This window comes from Crocuta crocuta, unplaced genomic scaffold (genome assembly GCF_008692635.1).
Source record: "Crocuta crocuta isolate KB4526 unplaced genomic scaffold, BGI_CrCroc_1.0 scaffold64, whole genome shotgun sequence".
NCBI classification, from domain to species: domain Eukaryota; kingdom Metazoa; phylum Chordata; class Mammalia; order Carnivora; family Hyaenidae; genus Crocuta; species Crocuta crocuta.
The window spans coordinates 6,357,299-6,372,233 of NW_027530640.1; the positions used below are offsets into that span (position 1 = coordinate 6,357,299).

General features: G+C 53.2%; 1 protein-coding gene across 2 annotated transcripts in view; it reads right to left on the minus strand.

The window, feature by feature from the left end:
- FSTL4 (follistatin like 4) overlaps positions 1-14,935 on the minus strand; it is a 407,161-nt gene that overhangs the window by 112,349 nt on the left and 279,877 nt on the right. For both annotated transcript variants that reach the window (XM_077768629.1, XM_077768627.1), the window contains exons 5-6: positions 7,627-7,820; positions 3,565-3,688 (exon numbers count right to left, since the gene is read on the minus strand). In XM_077768629.1, coding sequence (XP_077624755.1) covers positions 3,565-3,688; positions 7,627-7,820 — 318 coding nt within the window. The remainder of the gene's footprint in view (positions 1-3,564; positions 3,689-7,626; positions 7,821-14,935) is intronic.

Genomic DNA, 14,935 nt, shown 5'->3' on the forward strand with positions numbered 1-14,935 from the left:
TGCACACAGGCCCTGCCCTGCAGTTCTCCTCCGTGACATGGGGCATCTGTGACCCCAGAACATTAGCATGTGAAGCCCCGTGTCCTGCCCAGCTCGCAGCTCAAACCCTTCATTCCCATCCGATACGTTGCCCTCACAGGATCAATTAAAAGGACGAGTATCTTTCTAAAAATCAGAAGATGCTTGGAAGGAATTGAAAATGAGAGAAAAATCCCCATTTAAGCAGTATGTTTCCCCCATGATCCCAACCCAAACGTTCAGAAAAGTGCAGCAACATGCATTATTGGAAAGCTTTTGAAATGAGCAACTTTGAGATTAATTTATTGTGATGCATGCACAGGGCCCGAGCACATCTTGCTCACCAAGGACCCTGGGGCCTGGGCCTCTGCCTCATAGCGAGGAGCGATGGCTCTGTGGCTGGTGTGGGCCGGGGTTGGGGGCGGTGCTGCTGGGAAGGGTGGAGGGCACGTGCCGAGAGAACACTGTGCCCTTAGTTCTGAGATCAGCTCATGATCTGGAAAGCCAAAAGCCACCTGAAGACAATGTCCAGGTGATAGATGGAGGGAGAGAGGGAAGCCACCCTTATATTTCACTCCCATCAGTGTACAGAGATGGGCAACTGGGGAGATTTAGCTCCATGTGACAGTCAGACACAGGAGTGACTTGCATGGCCGAGGTACCTGGCCTCTGCCCTCCTCTGCAGGGAAAGGAAGATGGTGCAACCCTACCATGAACCAGCTCAGTTGAGCATGGTAGCCACCAGCCTTGGGGCTCCTGGCAGTGCCCTCAGCCAGCTGCAGACAGTGGCACACGCTAGCCCAGCCTGAGCTAAGCCAGCTGCATGAGAAAACATGATTTACAAGACTGCTCTCCCCTCAACCCACTGCCCAACACCAAAAACTTAACACAACCCACTTCTCAGGCAAAAGTCCTCTAGACCCATCCTTTAACAGAGCGACCAAGTCTTGCCAGGAAGCACTCCACAGACCCCGTCCTACCTAGTACACAAGGACCCTGGCAAAAAAAGAAAATATAATTTCAAAGTTTCAACCCATGCCAGTCCATCAGCTCCAGTTTTTAAATTAAATCCAAAATGTTGTTGCTGAAATGTTTTGAGATATTGCTTTCTGAGTTTTAGTGAGGTTTCTTTAATGTCCATTGATTTCTAGGTAATAAGTTGTACCTATACGTGTCATTTCAATTACCTATTTAACATTCACTGAACCATAAATTCATTCCCACAGCTCTAGGAATTTCATGTTGAGTCCCCATGACTTTGAAAAACCATTGGATGCTGCATGCTCCGAGTGGCCGCGTGTCAGCCCTTTATGGCTGGGTTAACTCATTTTGTGGCTTCCTTAATGGCTGTGAGTTTACATTTTATTGCATATCTATTTTTTGGGCTGGGCTGTGATGAATGGTTTGGCTGCTTGGTTCAAAACAAGTCCAAGGCAACAGCAGAATCTAATTTGCTTTAAAAATGATGATTATAAAGCTTTTCAAATAATAATCCAGGAATGAAGGAAACACACACCACATTGCTCTGCATGAGACATATGGCTGAAGGTGAAGTGATGAGGTCCCTCCTTTTCCACAGGTAGCTCATGTTTATAATGACCTTCATTAGGGAGGCCAGGGAAGCCTTCTTTTTCATCGTGGGCAACTGGGATGCTTGCATTTCCTCAAGAGTAAAGCCAATAGTTTGCTCTTGGGCGCCGACTGATTCGCAGAAACAGAACTCATGGAGAATAGGCTTCTGTGGCACCAGGTACCAGGATGGTCCAAAGCGGAGCCATCCTCAGCTTCATGATATCATCATGGGACACCTCAGTAGTGATGCCTGGTGCATCCTCCAAGTCCTTGAAGTCCAGCCTTGGTCCCTGGCTCTATGCACTGAATTCTTCTTTCACAGTATCTTCTGCAAACGAGCCCAAGTGCAGAAAGCACTGCTGGGAATGTCTCAGAGCCACACCTAGGACACTGGTGGGTGCCTTCCTGACATGCAGGGCTACTCTCCCTGTCATCTGCCCTGACATTGCCTCTTTTCCTGTTCATGTTCTATGGGATGAGAAGCACCAGGAGTCCCTATGTGAGGGAGGTGGAAAAGATATTGCAGGAGGGGGCGCTGAGGACAGGAGGAAGGCTCTTGTCCAGTGATGTGCAGGTCAGTGCCTAACAGGGGGCTCTCCAGAGGAAAAAAGTGCCCCCACTTTTGTAGCATTTGTGTGGTATGAATTTCTGTGGTGTAAATCTTCCCTACATTTGGGATCAGCTGACTTAAAGCTACCAACTGGTTAACTGCAAGACTCCTGAAAATCTAGTCATTGGCTCTCATGAGCTAGGTCTAGGGACTTGCTGATATTGCTACACATTCTAAAATGTAGAGATTTGTTTAAGGCATAAATTACTCTATCCACAGGGCGAACACCTCCCACAGCGGGTTAAGCCTACCAGTCATTCACACCTTATTATGAACGCCTGTACGTCGATAGGAGTTTCAGGAGTGGGCGGGGAGAAGAAGGATGGGTACGTAGTCACAGTACATCAGGCAGAGCCCTGTAGCTGGGGGTTTGACTTTGAGCGTCAGCAACAGGGAAGCAGTGAACTGGAAAGGCACCCCTCCCCTCTGCCCCCACTGCCAAGTCAAGCCCATGGACTTTCCACAGGAAAGAGTCTCCCTCGTTTCTCTCCTCATGCCATATGAGTACCTCCTCTCTCTGCCACAAGAGCCCCTTCTGCCGGTGATTCACCAGGACTACTTCTGAGGCCTTGCGAATGTTTGCACTAACAGCACCAAATGTCAACACGAAGCAGGCATATTTTTCTCAAAAGTGGAACTCCAAGTAGAGGGTGAGGTTCGGGGGGAGAGGACTCGAGGATCTGTGGTTGCAAGTACTCAGTGCACCCCGGGAGGTCTCACACCTATTCCCCAAATTCCAGAGTGTACTGGTAGGAGCAGTGAGCTTACAGGTCATGTCCAAGGGTGCCTCACACAGGATGCACATATCACCTGCTTTAAGCAGAGGCTGACTGATATCTGCTGTAAAGAGGCTTCATCTCTTTGGGGCCAAGAGTGTTCTCTCCTGTCTCAAGTTTGGGGTCAGCACCGCCCTCCCCTCTCCTCCCTGCTGAACTCTGTGAGCTCACTACTGAAGGCTCTTCGTCCTGCTGGCCAAGCTTCCAGAACCCTCCTGCAGGATCTGCAGCCGGGAGAAATCCCGAAAAGCTGCGCCCTCCATGCACGTCATAGACTCCCTCAGGTGTCTGGCAGTGCCCTCCCAGCCACACTTAAATCATAGTCCTCGATTCCTTCAATGACACCATTAAGGGCCTTTATCCAAAATGAGCAGAGCAAGTGCTCCGTCTTCCCACCCACGTTCCTTTACCCTTTTCTTAAAGCTCAGGCTCACTGTAAAACAAATTCAGCTGATTTCATGTATGAAAGAAACCACCGATGGATACAACCGACGATAGACTCCAGAGCCCTGCAACCCGGAGACACAGGCCCGCCTGTGGACAACACAAGCCCGTCCGCGCACACGCCCTGCACTGGGGCTGACTTACGGAAAGCTGTGTAGAGCTCGTGGAGGGTCAGGGAGCCGTCGCTGTTGTAGTCATCAAATCGGAGGAGGTCGCCCGGCAAGCACCCCAGGAAGCCCTCCTCCAGGTCCTGCTCCTTCAGCACGTGCTGTGGGTGAGGAAAGGGATGAGGCCAGAGCAGGGAGTGAGTGCAGGGCTGTGGGCATGGCTGGAGAATGGCTCCCGCCAAGAGGGACTGCGGTCACTGCCCGAGGGAGGGGTAAGGACTCCAGCGCCGGCTCAGTGGGCCATGGGGGGCACCCAAAGCTCTGTGGTTTTGTCTTCCCTGACCCTCTCATTCTATAGATGAGAAAGCTGAGGCTCAGAGAGGGCAGGGACTTTCCCAGGGTCACAGAGTGGTTGGGGCAGGGTTGGGATGAGCATTCAGGTGTGTTTTCTCCTGATCTGGGCAGACAGATCCCAGACGGTCTCAGCTGGGAAGGGTCTTTGAGGGTCCTGGTCTACCCCTTCATGCTACAGATAGGGAAACAGGGAAGAGAAGGCGCCTGATCAGAGAACCTCAGCAAAGAAACAGTGGCTGAGCTCAGCTGAGGCCCTCCTGGCTCCTAGTTTTATAGAGCTAGAAGGTCACTGCTCCATCAGTGCGTGCCTGCCTAATCCTGCACCCCAAAAGCCCTCACCGATCTCAGGGCAGCACCTCTAGTCACAGCACCAGTCCCCCCAGAAAGGGGCAGGTGCCATTCTGCTGACTTTGCCTAAGCTCCATGCCTCTGCCTGCCTCATTCTGCCAGGGGAACAAACGCCTGCCTTGGGATTCTCGCATGGTGCTACCACGGATGGGCCTTTATGAACTATTCTCTGGACATGGCCTCACCAGCAAGACCAGCCAGATGCCGAAAGGTGACTAAGGGTGGAAATTCCAGGCACCCTCACTCAGCTGGACCCAGAGGCTGGGGTTTCTGGGACTAAAAGTCCTGCAAGGAAAATGCTGAGAACGAAATCTCAGAAGAAAGGAAATGATCTCATTTTATTTTGTGGGGAGAGGGGGACAGAGACATTTTCTCTTTATTTAACAGTTTCAGCTTGGCCTGCTGTGTTAAAGGCAATTTAATGTGATAACGTTAAAAAAAAAAAATGACCCTTCACCTAGCAAGTAAGTGTTCAATAAAAGGGAGATCAACCATAACGCAGAAATCAATCTTCCAAAGATAGAAATTTCCCCTTGTCTATTTCTGCATTGGAAATTGATTAACTTTCAATGGGACTGACAGGTTTTTCCCTGACACATTTGATTTAGTGTCAAGGAAAGGCCGCGATTAGCTGGGCTCTGCTTGGCAGTTTTATGAAATGGACTTTAAATACATTACGTTTTAAAGAGGAAATCATAGTCCAATTACCATGCTTGTTAATGGCTTCAGGTGCCTTGGAGCACGTGCCTGCCAGGTTAGAGCAACAAGCCCAGGAAGGTTCTGTTTGCTTGTCAGCACCGGGGAGCCATGTGGGGCTGGGGCGGTGAGAGCTCACAGCTGCTTCCGTCTAAGACAAGCCAAATCCACCTGTTCTCGGTGATCCCCGAACAGCCTGTAGCGCCGGGACCTGCCAGATGGTTGTTCTTGCAAGGTACCTGTAACCGACAGGACCTGGGCTTTTCTCAGAGAGGCTGGGTCATCTGCCAGTGGCTGGCCCTGCTCTTTGGGATCTTAGTCATAGCTGGGAGCCGAGTCTGCCTGGAGGTGGTCATGTGATGGCTGCCAGGGCTGGGACGGTGTGTGCCCAGGAGGCAGTGGGCAGCAAGCCTCCTGGCAGGCTCCGGATGGACTGGCATGTGCTGCCCAGGGCAAGATGGGCACAGCGGGGTGCCTTCAGCTCTGTGCTTCCCAGCGACCTCTCTGCAAGCAGCCTCGGGACCGGCTGGAGTAGAGGGGCTTTGAGAGGGGACCCTGCGTGGCAAAGCCTCCAGGTGACTGCTATGTACTTGGGTTTTGTGGGCACTTGCTGGCCTCACAGACCTTAGGAGGACAAGGTGGAGCCCTCTTGTGTGAGCCATTCTCCCCCAGGGAGACCCTTGTGCTGTGAGATGAGCAGGTGTGCAAGCAACAGCCCACCCATGTTTGTCTGTTTTGGGGAGAGAGGGCACAAGTGAAGGAAGAGGGACAGGGAGATACAATCCCATAAGGGACAGAGAGAGAATGAGAGAGAGAGAGAGAGAGAGAGAGAGAGAGAGAGAGAGAGAGAGAGAGAGAGAGAAACAGGGCTCTTGCTCACCCGATGAGGGACTAAAACTCATGAACCGTGAGATGATGACCTGAGGTGAAGTCAGATGCTTAACTAACTGGACCACCCAGCCGCCCCAGCCCACCTGGGTTTGCCTGAGCTCCATTGTGTTCTCAATAGTGAACACAACTCAGGCAAGTTGCTTCATTTCTTGAAGCCTTGGTTTTCTCATCTAAAAATATCTGTGAAGTAGGGATAACAGAAGTACCTCCTACAGCAGAGGGTGGCCAAAAGGTTTAAGGGGGACACAATAATAGCAAAGACAGTGATGATGGCATGGACGTTGATCACCACTGGGATGGTAGCATGTGCCGGGCACCATGCTGAACACTTCACATGCCCTAGCTCCTTTCATCTACCTGCTGACCCTGTGATGGTCACAGACAAGAAACGGAAGCCCAGAGAGGTGAGCTTTTCTCCTAAGACCCACTGGCTAGTAGATACTGGAGGTGGTGCTTCAACTCAGGAAGCTTGACCAGCATGTCTGAATTCCTAGCTACTACATGACACAGTAAGGGACTCTCTTGTGTTTCTTATGTCATTAGTCAAGGGCCTTGCTTAGTGCCATGCACACAGGAGATGCTCAGTAAAGGTAGGGCACTCTTCAGCCCAGCCCTTCCTAGTGACCTGGCCACAGATTTGATAAGGCCACTGTGCCGTGTGAAGGATGTCTTCAAAGTGGCATCGAAGGTGGGGACTCATCTATATTGTCTCTCCTCTGGGTGGGCACTCTGTGGGCTCTGAGGAAGAGCTCCCCCGCCCCACCAGTCCTCATGGGGCGACCGACCTCACCCTCCTTGCATATCTCTGCACCTGCCCAGGGAGGCTCCAGGCCCTTTGAGGGAGACCAGCAGAGCGGGAGCAGGAATGCAGGTCCTTCTGGCCTACTTGGCCCTCCCGGCCGCACCAGCATCCTAGAGGCCTTCTCTGCAGCTCTCAGGGGCTGGTGCCTTGGGTTACTCCTTCACTTTCTGCTGCAGACAATAACTGCCCGGCACCACCTCAGACCTGGAGAAAGGGACACGTGTGCTGGGCTTGTGGAGGGAGGGCAAACCACAGGGTCCAATCTGAGTGTCTGCTCAAGTGGAAGAGCACAGCTTACAGGTGGACGCAGGGCTTCCTGCAAAGCAAAGCAGGCTGGGCCCTAAAGAATGGCACAGGTCCTCGGGGCGCCCCGGTGGCCCAGCCGGTTAAGCACCTGACTCTCGATTTCAGCTCTGGTCATGGTTTCACAGTTCTGGGGATCAAACCTTGTGTCAGACTTCACAGTGACGGTGTGGAGCCTGTTTCGGATTCTCTCCCTCCCTTTCTCTTTGCCCCTCTCCCATTCTTTCTCTCTCTCTCAAAATGAATTAATAAACTAAAAAATAAAAGCCACTGTTACCTTGTTTAAAAAAAAAAAGAGCCCCCAAGGTGCTTGGTGGAAGTGAGAGCTACTTCCCTTCAACATTCCCGCTAAGCAGAGGAGAGGGTTCCAGGAAGAGAAGAGTTACTTCCTGATGAAAATGTCTGAGACTAGCCCCTCTGAAGTGTGTGTTTGCCAGCTAGCTGACAGTGCTTCAAAGCTTGCTGGCAAATAGTGGCTGAAGGTGGCGGGTGGGAAGAAGACACTGAGATCCTCTCAGAGGCACTGAACACAAGCTCTCTGACTCCCGGGGGAAATGCTGCTTCTTGCAGGAGAGAGACCTCTCCAGTTAGAGCGACAGTTACAAACGCCTGTGCTTGTGTGGATCTTCTGGTTGTCTTTATCTACACACTGCAGAGGAACCTGGACTCCTCCGTGATTCGGTGTTCCGCGTTTGCGGTACCCACCTGAGCCAGCTCCGAGCTGCTGAGGTGGCCGTCACCATCTGCATCCAAGTCTGTAAATAGAGATTCCACCAGGAGGCGCTTCTGGGAGGCAGGGTCTTGTCGGCTGCCCCCTTCTGGGACTGGCCGCCGGCGGGTCTGGAGCGCCAGGAGGACATTCTTCAGGCGGGCATAGTCGGCCATGGTGCACGGGTCATCTGGAAGAGAGCGTGAGGTCAATGCAGCCAGACTCCTCCCTTGGTCTTGAGAGAATGTTGTGCCTCCTGCTTACGAGGAGGCCTTGAGCATCTAGCACAGGCAGTGCAGGCTGTACCAGGAGTAGATGGGGCCTGTCTGTCCATCCGCCTGCTAACCCATCCCATTGATATGTGGGCTCAGGAAAACTCTGAATATATGTTTCACAGGATACACATGCTAGGAGGGGCCAGTCTGCTCACCCCACAAATGTTTACTGAACACCTACTATAGGCCAGACACGGAGCAACTCTGCCAGATACAATGGGGAAGTTTGTCCAGGCCAATTCACAGCGGCAGCCCCACAGCAGATTTAGGAAAACTGGCCCCAATTCTATTTTGTAATAGCTCGTCTTTGCCTTAATCCTGCCTTAAAGGCTGCTTTTGAAAACTTGGCCTCATAGATTAGGGAATTTTAGTTAACAGGACTAATAAGCCCTGCTTAAGTTAATTAGGTACGTCCCCAGAGCTGGATTACTTCAAAACAAACATGTGTACACAAGTCTATGACCAAGAAACAAAAGGGAGCTTTAAGAAATTAAAACCGAAGCACACAGCCCCTGACTCTTAGGTCCTTTATCTCAGACATGCTTGCGGAACAAACTCAGAACCGCGCGGTGTTTTGGCAAATGAGGCCTGTGATGGGCTGTGACATGACGTAGTTTATCGTGTTGGGGACGGGCCCACTGGGGCGAACACCACACAGGGCTCAGCCCAGAGCTGAGGCTCTGGGGCTGTTAGCAGAGCAGCATAGCTCCTCTAGCTCCACCTCCCAGGTGGTAAAGGGGGGAAGGATTTTGGCCCTTGGCTTTGCTAAGTCCCGGGGAAGCAGCGTGGGTGCCTCACTGTCAACCCGATCGAAGACCAGTGTGTGCTGCTTGGAAGGGACCCTTGGGCCTGGGGCTCTTCCCCTCAATTCCAAGGCCAGGGGAGGGCCCAGGTAATAGCTCAGGGTTGGAGAGTCAATATCAAGCCGTGCTTGGGAGCACTTGGCTCTGGAGTCCACTGACTTTGAGTCCTGGGTTTGCTGTCGCCTGAACATGTGCCTTGTGATTTCATCTGTGAGGTGGGGAGAGGAGTGCCTTCCACATGGGGCTGTTACAAAGATTAGATAAGATACGCACATAAAGGGCTCAGCACTGGCGTGACACCAAGCAAGCACTCATAAAATGATAGCTACTGTCCCTTCCTCATTACTAAAGGCACATTTGCTAAAGAGCAACAAACAAGGAAGCTACCTGGTGGAGAAAGGCTCACGGGGAAGCCTGTCTGTCTGTCTGTCTCCCTCCCTCCCTCCCTCACTAGACAAGCCTGGATCACCCAGCCACTTTTTCTTGTGCTTGTTTATGTTTCCAGATTTTCTTCTAATTTGGGGGTCAATTGATTCTCGTCAGAAACAGATGCCTGTTACCATTTTCTCCCACATGTTTATTTAGAAAAAAATCAATTTCTGTGTTCAATATAATCAAATTTATTTGCTCCCTGGGAGTCTCCATGCTCTGATGAGAAAGGCTCTCCCATCACCCTAACCTGGCCAGTACCTCTCTCTGGTCTGGGAGGATATCCATTTCCAGGAGCTTTCAGGGCTCCCACCTGGCAAACCAGACTCTCCAGGCCTCAGAAGTGCACAGCATTGGAATCAGGGGCTTTGTCCCACTACAGAATCTCTCCTGCCCAGGGGAAGCTATGGTAGTCTGCTGGGTTCTTCTTCTTCCTGGGCCTAGTTTATTCTAGTTTATTCTTCTTCCTGGGCCTAAAAGTTTATTTTGGGCAAGAAGAAGAATTTTGTCCCAATCTTCACCCCTCAGCCCCCAGCAGGGTGGGATGGAGCAGAAGTCAGGACACAGGACACAAGTAGTATGGATGGGAAGGAGGTTGCTGTGTGGACAGTCTGCAGGGACCATGCACAGCATGGCCACCTGAGGGATGGGCCAGGCTAAGCAGGATGGGTGTGTGGGGGGGTGTCTTATCCTTCCTGGTCCCTCCAACCTTCCTCACAGGAAGGTAGCTACATGTCTAGAGATGAACTTGGGGGGAAAGGGGTGGGGGAAGGGTCTACTCCCTGAGCCCCCGGTCTTGCCCCCTGCTAGGGCTCACACAGGCCATTTCCCTCCCACCCTTTGTCAGCATTTATTCACAAAGCATGTCTCAGATGCCGCTGGCATGCTGGGCCACAACGGACTTCTAGTCCTGGGCATCAGAGGTGCCTGCAGAGGGGGTGCTCACAGGGCTGGGGTGAAGACGGCCTCCCTTGGGGAGGGACATCTAGGATGAGCCCTGAAGGATGAGGGACAGAAGGGAAGACCATGCTGGGCAGCAGGGCACACAGGGCAGGAGCAAGGGGCAGAGTGTCTGGAGGAAGCTGGTGTGGGGGCCGAGGGAGCAGCAAGAAGGGAGGGAAGAGTGGGGTTGAGGCAGGATGCCAGGCAATCAAGATGAAGTGGGGTGCTGCTGGGAGACAATCTTAAATCCTTCTTTACTCCAGAAGCAGTTGCCCTTGACATGAGTCTTAGCCTCAGATAATGAAACCATTGGGCCAGTGTCCTCGAGCTCCTCTAGTGTTCCCAGCATGTCGGGAGCCAGAGGAAAGACGCCCAATGGTGCCATTTCTGCACCCATGGAGATGGCCATTTTAGTTGAAGTCCAAGCCCTCTCACTGGGACGTCCTCACCGCCCTCTGATGCTCCATCTCCAGCAAGGACAGCCCCTTGGCAAGCCCCAGGTGTATTTTTTCCTTCTGGCCCCCTGGTGACCCCATGGGAGCAGAGAGGAGCAGCTCACAGGGGGAGCCCTGGGTGTTTGTGGATCTGCCAGACCCAGCCTTTAGCTAAAGGCTCCTCACCCTGCTGCCGGGTTTGAACAATTGTCTTATTAGAAAAGAAATACATGTCCATCAAAGAATGTGTGGAAAGTGCAGATGAATATAAAGAAGGGAAGATATCCTCTAAATCTCCCTCCTGGGGGGTGGCAGGAGGTTAAGCAGGGCCCTCTGCACAGGGGATCTGAGCCCCTGGCTGGCCCGCATCTGCCTCATGGGGCCCCCCAAGGCCTGGCCCACACAGCCTCTGTTTTTTGATCTTCCTCTTTCTCTTAATCAGTTTGGACAAGAGAGGGTCAGTACTCAAGGGCTGGGTTCTTCTTATCTTCAGATGGGTCACCCCTGGGCCTGCCCTGCAAGCCCACGCAGGGTACATTAAGTAGTGGGAGTGTGGAGGGAAAACTGGGCCCTAGAATGGTCTCATGCCCAGGGCTCAGCATTCACTGCCCCTTCCATCTGGAATGCTCTTTACTCAAATCTTCACATGGCTTATTCTTCACTTCATTCTGGGCCCTGCTGAGACATCACTGCATCGTAACTAACATTCCTGTCCCCATTTGGGGTGGGCCTGGGTCCCAAGGGGCAAGAGGGATCACCTCCCCACATTTTACCTTTGGCACTTTTGACCCTAGACACTTTGGAGAGAAGGTCCCCGGAAGGGGCATGGCAGAGGTCTGGGAACCACAACCCTTCTCCCTGAGTCCCTATGGGTGCTGGCCATGATGATGGTGAAAATGGCAATGGTCAGCCCTTCCTGGGAGCCTCAGACCAGGGCCTGTGTGACTCAGCCCCGAGTAAAGTGAAGCTTCCCCACTAATGGATTGACAGCTGGTGGGATTTCCACCGAGAACTCTGGAGGTAGGACGCTTGCATGGGATGTTGAGGTCTGTGCCTGAGCCAGCTCACCAGGGGCTGCCAGAGGGTGTGGATGCGATCTATTGTATGTGTGAGGGGGATAGACATGACCCACCCTAGTACCCATGTGCTAGGAAAGTCATTTTAATGTTTCCTCTGAGTCTTGGAGGTTTCCAGATAAAGAGAGATTTGTGTCCTAAATAAGGGTGGCCTGGGCTAGGTGAAAGCTTAGGGTGAGGCTTGGAGAGTTCAGGAAGGCCTCCTGCAGACCCAAAAGCTCACCGAGATCTGACCACCGCTGATACACGCCTGCTTTGGGGCCCTTCCTGAAGGTGTTCCCTCCCCCTCTCCTTTCCCCTTTCTGCAGAGCCCAGCTCAGCCTCCTCTGCGGGGAAGCCTTGTTCCTCTGGCCTGCACACACAGAACCACCTTCCTGCATCCAGCTTCCTACTCCCTGCCCAGTTCCGATTGCCCTGTCCTATTAGTTTGGGCCCTGTGCTCCTGCACAGCAGCCCCTGAGACAAGGATCTAGGGTGAGAAGCACGTTTGGAGATGACCCCAAGAACTGAGCAGAAGGTAGAGGGATGTGAGCCTGGGGAGCAGGAAAGCCAATAAAGGGTGGGTGGGCGATCAGTCCCATGGAACCTTGGAGAGGCTACGTCCAGCAGGCTGCAGGGTTGCTCCGCTCAGACGGGAGGGTGCAGGGCACGCTTCCTCCAACTTCCGTCCCTTGTTGGCTGAGGGTGCTTCTGGGGGCATTAACCACTGCCCCGCCTGGCACTTCCACGCAGTCCCGAGGCCGGAAAGTGCCCTCCAGCTGAAGATGCTGGTACCTGCAGCTGGATGCTATCAGCCAGTGTTATGGGCAATGGTCCACCTCTGGGGTTGAATGAGGGGATCTGGATGGGTATTAAGCATCTGCCGTACCCCCTCCATAGGATGGCAAGTTCCTGGCAGGTGGGACAGGACTGGACAGTTACACAGGCAGCACTACAGTGTGAAATGCTGGGGGATGAGTCAATTAGGGAATATGGCTGAGACCGAGTCTTGTGGCTCAGGGAAGACTGTCTCATAAAGAAGCTGGGCAAGGGGGCAACTCTGTAACAACTTTGCCTATGACTTCATCTTAGGCTGCTGTGTCGGCCTGACCCCAGCCTGTTAATGACAATCATCACAAGGCTGGACAGAGCACTGGACAGGGAGTCGGGAGATCCTGGGAAAGGCATTCATTCCCCTGTCCTTCCTGCCTCCACTTCCTATCTTACGGAGGGGGCAATGATACTCTCTCACTACCTCCCACGGTCATAACAGAAAAGGAAATATAAAAGGACACTAAGAAGTCCCAAGGAGTCAGCCAGGCCTGAGGACTTCTCTGATGCCTCAAGTAGCCCAGGGCATGGCTCGGTTGTTATTATTCCCTTTGCCGCCGCAAGTGGCCACGGACTTGGTATTTGTGGATAAACAGAAGATTTCTCCCTCTCTTTCCACTGCCCACAGACACTCCCACTCTGGGGCCTCTTAGGGAGGGAGGCTCATGTCCTGGTCAGCCTGACATAGACGAACATCCTGAGAGGCCATTGGAAGGACCCCACTACCCTCCTGCCAGCCTGGGTACCCTCTGTGCACAGTGGCTGCTTGGGCACCAACCTCAGGCTCCCTGCCAGCACATGTGTATGGGGCTCCTTGTGTTCCTGGACCAGGGCTGCTTTGGCAGATAAAATATTGATCAGCCTGCTGAGGAGCCCAGAGTGTGATCCTATTTTCATGTCAGAACTTGGTAATGAACTACATTTATCAAGCCCATTCTCCATGAGAAAGGTCAGCCACAGATCTAGCTAAGTTGTTATGACACCTCATTAATCTAGTTCCCTCAATAATTGTCCCTCTGTGAAGATTCTAATGTTCTCCCATCCCAGCGACGCTCCCTCCACGCTGAGGGAGATTATTATAGCAGGGGCATGGGCACATCCGCATTTAATTTTTTGAGCAAAGAGAGATAGGAAGCAGGTAGCAGCCTCTGGAATTAAATGTCCATCAAAGGAACACTTTTTAGTGCAAAACAAAAGGAAGCGAGGGAGACATTGTGAATATTCCATTAGCCACACGTGCCCCTGACGGGCTGGGCCTCGAAGGGTCCGTCTTCACTCTGAGGCAGGTGAAGCTTCCCGTTCCAGGTGTGGGTAGGGCTGGAGGCTCCCAAGATGCAAGGGGAGGGGGTTTGTACAAGGTGTGCAGGGTGGAAGAGGCCATCCAGGCCGTGGGAAGCTCAGATTCTAATGGAGAGTGAGGCCGTGTGGTCAAGGCCCCTGTTGGAGGCTCGGATAGAGGAGCACCTGGAAGTGGGGGAGGGATGGGCTGGAGACACCAGGCACCAGGAAGGGTGGGTGGCAAGGAGCCATCCCTGGCTGCCTGTGCTTCTCCCTCACCCTCAGCCATTTATTCACGGAGTCCTTTGCTCTGTCTTCCCACCATGCTGCTCCAGGTAAAGAGGCACCCCGCATGCTGCCCCCATTTCTCTCCTGCTACATTTTGCCAGCCTCATCCCCTGATCCTATTCACTCACTGCTGACTGCCAGGCAGCCCTGTGAGACTGAAAGCCCCTCAAGGCCATGGCCAGGCCTCAGTGCAGGTGCACGCCCAGCATGCAGAAGGTACTCGCTGAATGTCTGCTGACTGGACAGCTGTGGAATCCTAGGTGGAGGGGACGGCACATGGGCTCAGATCAAGGCTGTATCCCTGCCCAGACGAGGGGACAATCTCAGCCTTCTCGAGCCACAGTGGCCAAGGTCTGGAACTCTGGAGGGGGCCAGGAGGCTGTGTCATGTCTCATGCCAGCTCCTGTGGAAGGGTTGTGTGGAAGGTGATGTGGGTGTGGTGGGGGCAGCTCCAGCGTGTGGTACGTGTGCTCAATGGGGGCCTGGACCCTATCTCATCCACTGGGGTCCCCCAAAACCTGCAATGGTGGCTCCACAGAAGGGACTCTGGCATGGCCAGCCTTGGGGTGGGTGGTAAGGTGGTGAGCCACAGGAGGACTGTTGCCCTGCTGGATGCTAGGAGTCCCCTCTGAGTCCCCTCTGTTGGGCACACACAGCTCCCTGGATACTGCCTCTGGAGAGGAGGGAAATGGGAGTTTCTGCCCTCTTGTTTTGCCCCTGCTGGTCAGGATGGGCCTGGACAGCCCTGAGAAGAGGCCAGCAGGGTTGGGGGGCGGGGGGCTACAATTTGGAGCAGCAGCTCAGTTGGGGAGGCCTGTGGGCAAATTCAGCCACAGCACAGCTTTGGGAAAGATTCCATTCCACACTTGGGTTTTGATCAGCACGTGAGCATGAAGCTGACCCTGGGGAGCCTCTGTGCTTTATATACAGGTGGCTTGGTGGGCTGCTGTGGGGGACGGGGGGGGGGGGG